This window comes from Mus caroli, chromosome 18 (assembly GCF_900094665.2).
Source record: "Mus caroli chromosome 18, CAROLI_EIJ_v1.1, whole genome shotgun sequence".
NCBI lineage: Eukaryota > Metazoa > Chordata > Mammalia > Rodentia > Muridae > Mus > Mus caroli.
Window position 1 is genome coordinate 61,319,871 of NC_034587.1, and position 10,565 is coordinate 61,330,435.

The window sequence follows — 10,565 nt, forward strand, 5'->3', positions numbered from 1 at the left end:
TCTTGCTTGACATGCATTTAAAAAGAAAGCTTAGCGGGTTAGGGCGTTCTCTTGATTTAAAACAAGAAAACAGACAGTGTGGCAATGATGTCATCAAAGAAGTAACCATGGCTCCTGCACTCCGAGGTGCCTTGGCATCGGGCTAGGTGGAGTTAGTAGGCTCTGTGGTGGGTGGGTCACAGTTTACTCCTGTGTCCCTAAGAATTGAATTGTCTGTAGTAAGTAACCCACGAAGAACAATGCCAAGGAAGACACCAAAACAACAACCAAAATGGAAGGTCAGAGTTACAGTCATATGACTGCGACAATGACCTAGAGAGGACTTTAAGAAGGGCTGGGGAGTAGGGAGACAGAGACAGGAAAGGGAGGGAGGGAAGATGGCTTGCTAGCTGTAGGATACAGGGCAGCAGAGAAATAGCAACAAAAAGAGCAGGAATCTACTGAATGTCCGTTTGCACTTGCAGAGGGCAGACAGGTATCAAAACTCATAGGCAAAGTCATTTGACAGAAGTTATGAAAAATGAAAACCAATAAATTTCCCTAGGAAAATATAAACTAGACTATGAACCCGTGAGATGTCTCAGTAAGTAAAGGGGCTGTCCACCAAGCCTGACCACCTAAGTTCAATCTCCGACTTACATAGTAAAACGGCAGAGCTGACTAGCACGTATGGGCACTGCCGTGCACATACATCACACACATGCACACACAAGTGTCAATCATTTGTATTTTTAGAAAACCAAGCTCCCTCAATGTCCATAGAACAAGGAAAGGAATCTAGGAATAAGATTACCTATCATTAAACGAACAGTAAGTGGCGCTAACCACCATGAAGTACAGGCTAAGTTGGAAAAAAACAGAGGCAATGTTTGTATCCATGATGTGTTTTTCCAACATTTCTGTGGGCATCCAACCCTGGTCCCTTCTCTGGACCATGTATCTGATTGTGTGGCCCTAGGCACAAACTGCCAAGTTTGCCCTTCACCCTACAGAGACAAAACTCCTGCCAACTCCCCAGATATCTACATACACACTGCAGAGATTCCGAGATTATGATACCAGGCTGGGCCTCGGAGGAAAGAATGAGGAAGAGGCATGTTTTTTATTCACCCCAGGCAATCAGCTAGAACTCTCTATTAACTTGTTGGGCCGCTTCAGTTTTGTCCCCATTCCACTCGTACCAGTTTGGACCGGTTGGAACAAGAGGTTGCCTTCGTTCCAGATCAATGTGATTTCATCTTCGTGTCAATCGAAGATTTCGAGTTTCATACTTCCTAATTTGGGCAGTGAGCTCAGAGTGCTCACGGAGTGGAAGACAACAGGGAGAACCCAGAAATCCAACTCATTTAAGTGACGTGAAGCTGGAGCAGATAGATAACCCTTAGGAGTGGAAAGCCTCTCTGGGTCTCGTAGGCTGTGGTGAGATGGGACCTCTTAAAATCCCTTTGTATATAGACACACAGACATAGACACACACACACACACACACACACACACACACACACACACAGGGATTGTACCCCACCAGCGTCAGGGAGAAGAGGATGAAGAGTGACCCAACGTGACTAGAATCAGAAAGAAATACCATTATAGAAGTGGAATTACAGGCTCCAGTCCATATTTCTTTGATTCTTTTGATACAGGATCTTGTTATGTGGCCTAGGCTGATGTGGGACTGACTGGCTTTAAACTCGTGATCCTCCTGTGTTCTAAGATGACAGATATGTGCCACAACCCCTGGCACCTGGCACTTGTCACTCTTGACAGGTGAAAACTGTTCAGGGGAGGAAAGAACGTTGAGCTAGGTACAGAGCACAAAATGGGAAGTATCAGGCAGGGAGTGACAGGGGAGGTATCCCTACCCTGCAGGGTAAAACAGGAGGCACGACTTCAGGAAAGCAGTGGTTCTTGGCCTGAGCTGGGGAGACCATCTGGAGGGCTGGGCATCACAGGGAGCCACACTCAGCAATGAAAAACCATTCCTTCTGCTAGAATCTGGGGCATCCAGTGAGAAAAAAATTAACCTGAATCCTAGACAAGCCTAGAGTTCAAAGAGAAAAGACTCAACTTTCTCAGGAGCAGACAAGTCACAGAAAAAGTCACATTTGCTTGCCAGGGTAGGGCCAAGCAACAGGAACCAGTAAGTTCACAAGGGAACGTATAAGGATCCGAGGAAGCCACATTTTGCTGCCCAAGTGGCCACTGTCTGTGGCTGTTTTACTGGTAGAGTAGAGCACTTTTGGCAAGGACTGTGTGGTCTGCAAAGCCTACAATGCTTCCTGTCTGTCCTTCTGCATGAAAAGCTTGTCATCTAGACGAGATGTCTGAAGCTGGCCTGACTCAGGCAAGAAGCATAGGTTGCTGCAGATGGCCCCTCGTGGCAAATAAAGACCCATTTAAAATAAATCTCTTTTGATCACACACACACACACACACACACACACATACACACACACACACACACACACACAGCTTACAGGACAGGGAGAGACCAAGTTGGGACTGAACAGGAAGTTTCCGCCATGATGGCTGGTTCTCTTAATCTAGAAGGCGCTCTGAAGACTGATGGGTGGGGTAGTCTTAATAACCAGAATGCATAATATGACCGCCTGCATAATGGCTGGTGGCATGAATGTGGTGCCAATAACCAACTACTTTCTGCTCAAACTTCAGGTCCCACTCCACGGATGGAAACATGTGTCTGGTTCTGCAAAGCAGGCCGAGAGCCAATGACTGGGGAGCTTGTGGGCCACAGGAATGAAGTTACTATTATAATTTTGCTGAATTGACATAGGTAGTGAGACTGTTTCCTAAATCTGTATTTCTTTACCTATAGTGTAGTGTAGCCCTCTCAGTCCATTAGAGAAGATTTGTCTTAATATAATGGATGGTAGTTAGTGCATAGACTCAAAGTATTCAAAATGCAGTAATGTGTGCCCAGCCACAAATGGGACATCTATAATCACTTCATCTCCAAAGCTCAGGAATCATCAAGGAAAAGATGACAGAAAGGTGGTAAAAGCCAGAGGTTGGAGAGGACCAGAGCGCAACATGTCTTCTAGAACTGACAGGACCAAGGCACTCAAGGACTCCAAGCACCAGTGCTGCTGGTACTAGATCAAGCCAGTCAAAATTCAAGGAAGGAGTGGGATTGGGTTCCTAAGATCCTACCCTTAACTGGGGAGCTACAAACAGCTATGGCTCCTGGAGTAGGGAGAGTCAGTTTCCTTTATGGGTATGATTCCTGGTAGATCGATCGACCATAGATAGCTGCATGCTCAGTAGTATATGGCTAGTACGAGTTGGAATTATTGGGTTATTAAATTAATAGAAAAGGGAGAAACAAAACCAAGGGGGTAGGAAAGTGACAGCAGGTCTGGGAGGAACTAAACGGAGGAATTGGGGGGAAATTAATTAAAATGCATCATATAACATTCTTAAAGAATTAATACAAATATTTTTAAAGTAAACATGCAAACATAACCAACAAAAATTCTTTCTGGAGGGTCACAGCCGTTTTTATATTCACAAGTGACTGAACAAAAGGTATGGAGGCTCCAAGGTCCCCTAAAGTATCAGGAAGCATTACAAAGGACAAAAGAGCTCTTGGCCTGATCCCAATGTACAGTCACGGAATGTATGTGAATGTTCCAATATCACTCCTCCAAAGAGTCCTTGCCTCTGCGAGTTCTTTGGGAAGCTGCCCTCAGTGTGTGATATCCTGACCTCTGCTGAGCAGAGAAAAGACACATTTCAACACTGGTTGAATATTCGCCAAAGTGCATTTATTTCAGCACAGTGTGAAAACTGCATGTGGATACCGCTCGTGTTTGTCGATTTGTGGGCACAGGAGCCAACCTTCATAGACACACTAAGTATATGATATATGATCAACTGTAGGCTTGGGTATGCTTTCACATATGTGCAGAGAGAGGCCAGAGGAAGATATCAGGGTGCCATTCTCTTCCACTCTCTGCCTTATTCCCTCTTACTGAACCTGGAGTCCCTGAAGAAGACTAAGCTAGCAGCCAGAAAGCCCCCAGCCCCACTGCCTAACACTGAACTAGGGTTATAGGCACGTGAGTGGACATACTCATATTTGTTTTGTTTTGTTTTGTTTTATAAGGGGACTGTGGATTTAAACTCAAGTCTTCATGCTTACTCAGCAAGTGCTCTTATCCACTGAGCCAGCTCTTATCCCCAGCCTCAAGTATCAATGGAGCCACTTTAGTGCTTATGCTATTTAGCAATGCAAATCGTTTAAATAAAATTTTATTTATTATTATGATTGGCATGTATACTTTTCAGATTCCTGAGCGTCGTGGCAAGCCAATTCTTCTACACACAATCCCCCTTCATAAACTACATGCACTAACCAAACCTTCTGCTCTCTTGACAGAACTTGTCAGATATGCGCTTCCACCCTTGCCACATTGGGGATGATAGGTACGTGCTCAGTGCCACCCGAGGAGGACAGGAAGATACCCTCCTAGACCACGTGGAATGCACCAGACAATTTTGGTACATTTCCCCTGCCCCATAGAGCATCCACACATACAGTACACCCTCAGCAGGTCCTCCACCTAGTCACCTTTCCGGAATGTCTCTCTCTTCTTCTCAGCTTCTCTGTTGACACGATTCTGTTCTGGTTCAACCGTGGAGCCCTGGTCTTCAAGTTCGTCTTCCGTTTCATCATCACTGTAGGGGACCACTTCATCGTTGGGCTGAGACTCCTCATCAAATGTTGTCTCCGAGTCTCTTTCTGTGTTCATTCTGCTGGCAAATTGGAACTACCTGGAGAGAAAAGGAGGAAACAGGAGTGAGTCGTGACTTTCCCGTGTTGGGCTGAATCTTGCTGCATCCTGTCAGAAGACCCCTTTTATAGAACGCTGAGCCGCTGACAATGCAAATATCACGAATAGTGATGTAAAAGTTTAACTTGCTCTGCAACAAGAACAAAAACACTATTGGTTAAGTGCCAGACCAGAATTGAGGGGGAAAAAGAGAAGTTTATAAGTCTGTGATTTGCTTCCTTAGGTCCTCACAGGAGCAGAAGGACCTGAGGGAGATACCCATGGTCACTTCTGGTACTTGTATATACACATGCATCCATATATAATACCCACATACATAACACACACAAAGAAAAACATGTAACTATAAGACTCAATCTCTCTCAATTCTTTCCTTCTAGGAGGCCACACAAACCTTAAAAGAAATATTCCAAATTGTCCATCTCTATCTAGTGTAATAAATTCAGTAGGGTCACACTCAATGTTAAAATAAAAGTGAAATAGATTTAACAGTATTGAAGCATGATTCATGTAGTAACAACAAGTACTTTCTGGTTAAAAAAAAAAAAAGCTTTATGGTACCCAGAAGCACACATTTATTTGCATTATATTAATATGTTTCATGGAACTTTATTTCCCACTTTAGACAGAGCTGGAACACTGCTGCCGTAAGAGAACTGTTTCTTGTGAATGCTAATACTTTGAGTCTTTAATCGGTTTGCTTCAAGAAACAAACACTCCTTCCATCTCCTGCCCTCCTCCCACCACCATCCTCCCTCCCTCTCTCGGATTTGTTTGAGGGTATGCTGCTGCATAAAATACCTCTACGCTGGAAACAAGGATACCCGGAGTTCTATTTATATTGGGAAAATATTTACACAAATTCCTTGGGTTACTTGAGGACACTCATGCAGCCTGCCATTATTTACCCACGTGTCAGTCTGCCATGGACTGAGTATTGTGAGCAGTAGCAGCCTACATTCACTTAGAGTTAACTATACACCAGTCCCTAGACTAAGGGCTTCATAAACACTGCTCCTTTGAAAGTTTCATATCACCCTGAGGAAGTCATTATTACTTGTTCTCTACTGAGAAGAAAACCAAGACTCTGGAATATTGAAAACTTTGTGACAACAACAATCACTTTCCAGGAAATAGCACTTGTACTCTACCTCTGTGCTATAGCTTATTATGTGCTGTAATTAAGTTTAAGTTGCTTGCAGAGAAACTCTTGACATGAGTGCACAATTTACACCAAACCCGGCATCTTGGACATCTAGAATAGCATTTATATTAATGGGTGTGAGAATTTTCAAGTTTAATATGAGAGGAAAATCCATATAAAAAAAGTCTAGTGGGACTTAAACCAGTAAAAACCAGAAGCAAGCCGGGAACTAAAGAGTGTCAACTATACGCATGAGTCAGTGCTCATTCGGTTGGAATAGTGTATGTCAATTTAGAAAATGACCGGGAGAGAGAGCACTGAGTGGTGCCACAATGCATTGTGGGAGGATAGTGAGCTATAGGCCCATAGAAGCAGAATAGTCCCAGTTACTGATGCAAATGCCAGCATCTGGCATGCATTATTTTAAGTATAAAGATTGGGGCTGGAGAGAGAAGGTTCAGTGGCTAAGATCGATTGCTTCCCCTCCAGAGGACACAAGTTTGGTTCCTGGAACCTACACTGGGTGACTCACAACCACCTGTCACTCTAGCTCCTGGGAATTGGAGGCCAGAGGCCACCCTAAAGCCTGTGGTCATGCTCACATACATAGATAAAAATGAATCTTTAAGTGAATGATGAATGCAAAGTACTCCAATTAGTGGGTCACTGATAACAAGGACTCAGTAAGCAGTGGGTCACTGATAGCAAGGACTCAGTAAGCATTAGCCAGTCACGACTGTTAGCCATTGTGTCCACTGTTAGATAAGTGTTATTTACAACAGCAAACAGAAGGACTCATCCACCCTTTACACTTTTCCTGCTCCAAAATTATGCCTAAAACATAGACTACCATCCCCTTACAAATGGAGTCTTCGTGGTACATTTAAGCATGGGCATGGCCCTTCCCTCTCTGTGTCCTTCCAATCAGCATGCTTTGTTTCTTCTTTGTAAACACATCAATGGCCAGGAGACTACCAGCGTTTTGTTTGGTTGTTTGCTTTGGTTTTGGTTTGGTTTGGTTTGGATTTTCACTGTGGACTTTGTATTTCTTCTTTTCAGAATTCTGTGAGTTTATCAATCCGTGTATGTCACTGGTGCAGTCATTAAACTGATTTGGATTTATTATGCAGTAGCATCTATGCTTTACCTAGTATATAAACATAATACGCTCTCTTTGAAAAGGCCCCAAATTGCTCTGGCTGAGCTACCCACACCTCTGACCATTACTAATCAACTTGTACGTGGCTATGACTGAAGCAGAAACATGTGTTATATCTTATCACCTAAAACTGTTTCTAGATGGTGATTTCCCACTTTTTAGTATCTCATACACTCCCCTGAAGGAGAGCTTGGTCCTGACTGATACTCAGCAGTTGAACTTCCATCTCCTGCTTTGGAAGATTGAATACCAGCATCCACATCACAGAGATGCTCAGTTCATCAACCAAACATATCTTCCTTGCCTCGGGTCCTTTGATCCTGCTTTTCCCTCGGTCTAAGCATGATGGATTCTCGTTCTTTAGACTGTAATGTCAAAGTCCCCGTCTACCGATGACACGGAACAGGTCACCTCTGTGGGATAGCATTATTATTTGTATACTTTCTAGCACTTTCACAAGTATGAACACACAGGAACCTGACTAGACCACAATCACTACGGAAGTGGTTCTCAACCAGCGTATTGTGAACCCTGTGGGGATCACCTAAGACCATCAGAAAACACAGATATTTACACTATGACTCATAACAGTAGCAACATTACAGTTATGAAGTAGCATCAAAAATGATTTTAGGGTTGGGGGTGGGCAGCCGCAACATGAGGAACTGTATTAAAGGGTTGCAGCATTAGGAAGGTTAAGAACCACTGCTCTACAGGAACCCAGAGTCACATTATTTGGCATTCAAAGATCTAGAGACACAGAGGGCAAAGATCTGGAGATAAGGATACCAAAGAGAAGTGTTTGCTATCAATATTCTTTGCTATCAACTTCCAGTTCATACCTCCTACCTGGTATTACCAGATTCCAACAATACTGGATGAAGGCTTAAAACTTGAAACTCAAACAAGACGAAAACAAACCAACAAAACAGCCAAGGTCAAAAGTCTAGCAATATAGAGCTCTTTTAGAGGCTGGCTTTTTTGAGACCATCAAAAAAGCATTGTTCAAGACCGTAGCATGCATAGGAAATATAGCAGGGCTTCTTGTAAGGTTCTGAAGACACTGCATGTAAGAAGCAACCTTTCTAGCCCACCACAATATCCCAGGTCAGGTGCCACATCTGCCAAAGAGGATGTAATTTTGATTCTGTACTTACAGGACTAGTAGTCTAGACAGCAGTTGGTAAATTATAGTCCAGGGGCTCTACTTGGACCATCACCTACTTTCTCCAAGTCCTATTAGAACATCTTTGCTCATCTATCTAGGCATTATTGCCTATGGCTGCAGAAACAGCGCCAACTACAGTACTTACTATGGGCACCATAAGGACCCAAACCCTAAAGTATTTGCTCTCTGACCCTTTATAAAAAAAAGTCTGCTGCCGGGCGTGGTGGCGCATGCCTTTAATCCCAGCACTTGGGAGGCAGAGGCAGGCAGATTTCTGAGTTCGAGGCCAGCCTGGTCTACAAAGTGAGTTCCAGGATACCCAGGGCTATACAGAGAAACCCTGTCTCGAAAAACCAAAAAAAAAAAAAAAGAAAAGAAAGAAAGAAAAGAAAAGAAAAAGCCTGCTGACCCCAAAGCTATAATGAAATTAAATAAGATCAATAAGACAACTGGTCAACATCGAATGTCCAAAGTCAAATAAAATTCACAACAAACTGGGTCAATAGAACACATTTGGGGGGAGGGGGGAGAAATAAACTACTACCAGCTGAAGTAGTTATGAAGGGAAAATGTCCCTTAATAACAAGAGTTGCCATTTTGATTTAGGGGTGTTACCTCCCTCATTCTTTCTGGGATATGTAACCAGAAACGATGTACACCAGACAATCACTAGGATGACACCGTTGCATCTCCCTTGCTGTGAGGATGCTGGGGTTGGGAACCTTCCTACACATCCACAGCCAATTATGATGGTATTTTTATTAATAATGTATGTCTGTGTGTGTGTGTGTGTGTGTGCATGTGCATGCACTTGGGCAAACATGCAGAGGACGAGACAACTTCAGGAGTCAGTTCTCTCCTTCCATCATGTGGGACCAGGGGATGGAACTCAGCTTATCAGCTTTGTCAGCAAGCACTCTTAACTGCAGAGTCATCTTGCCAGCCCCCAAGATGACATTTCCTCCCTGTACTGGCTGGTTTTGTGTGTCAACTTGACACAGGCTAGAGTTATCACAGAGAAAGGAGTTTCAGTTGGGGAACTGCCTCCATGAGATCCAGCTGTGGGGCATTTTCTCAGTTGGTGATCAAGAGGGGAGGACCCATGGTGGGTGGTGCCATCCCTAGGCTGTGTAGTCTTGAGTTCTATAAGAGAGCAAGCTGAGCAAGCCAGGGGAAGCAAGCCAGGAAGAAACATCCCTCCATGGCCTCTGCATCAGCTCCTGTATCCTGACCTCCTTTGATAATAAACAGCAAGCTGGAAGTGTAAGCTGAATAAGCCCTTTCTTCCCCAACTTGCTTCTTGGTCATGATGTTTGTGCAGGAATAGAAACCCTGACTAAGACAAATTGGTACCAGCATAGTACAATCTGTGACAATCTGACCATGTTTTGGGGAGGACCGTAGAAGGATTTTGGAACTTTGAGCTGGAAGAGCCATTGGGATGTTAAGAGCTCTGTGGGATGTATTGTAGGAGCTTGGAAGATAATGTTGAGAACAGTGCAGAAGATGGAGGCCTGGATTGTGAAATTTCAGAGAAAAAAAAGACTCTTATCAGGGCTGTTACTGTTTTGAGTGTGAAGATTCTGTGGTTTTGGTTAGCTGGGACTGAAGAATCAGCTGTGATTAACAAGATACCAGAACTACTAAAGTGAAACCTTTGCATTAATGGGACTATTGATGCTGGTTAGCTGGAGCTAAGAAATTAGCTGTGATTAAGAAGAGCATCACTGAGGTGAAATCTTCTGGGAAGTGTTTTCTGAGAGCACAGGGACTGTGTTCCAGCGATAGCCATGACTGGACCTGGTAATGTATAAGAGTCGCCCAGGTGTTACTGGTTTTGAATACATAAAGGGGTCACAAAGAGCAGCTGAGGCTCGGCACTGTGAGAGGCCGTGGAAGGCCATTGGTGAAGATGCAGCCTCAGTTGCAATTGATGGCCCAGGACTTAAGGGGTCATGCAAAGGAGTTGAGACTTGGCACCATGAAGAGAGCCTATGAGAGACTATTGGTGTAGCCTAGTTGCAGGGGAAGACAGCTGAGTTTTGAAGATGCCAGTACCATGAGATGACCGCCAAGAACAACAGCAACAGTGGAGTGCAGGCAGCTGGAGCCTAGAAGACAAGGTCTATGCTACAAAGGGCAGAGCTGGAGAAGTGACCCAATTCCTCGAAGGGGCCCAGAATATCATGAGTGGATTCCAGACATTGGATGGTTAGAGTTTGATTTTGATTTTGATTGTGGTTGTGCCCTGATATTTTTCCCTCTTTTTTTTTTTTTTTT

General features: G+C 43.9%; 1 protein-coding gene across 1 annotated transcript in view; it reads right to left on the bottom strand.

Annotated features, from left to right (window-relative positions):
- Atp8b1 (ATPase phospholipid transporting 8B1) overlaps positions 1–10,565 on the bottom strand; it is a 138,788-nt gene that overhangs the window by 70,728 nt on the left and 57,495 nt on the right. Inside the window, exon 2 of the mRNA XM_021150778.2 lies at positions 4,592–4,794. Within this exon, the coding sequence (XP_021006437.1) occupies positions 4,592–4,772 (181 nt within the window). The 5' untranslated portion in view covers positions 4,773–4,794. The remainder of the gene's footprint in view (positions 1–4,591; positions 4,795–10,565) is intronic.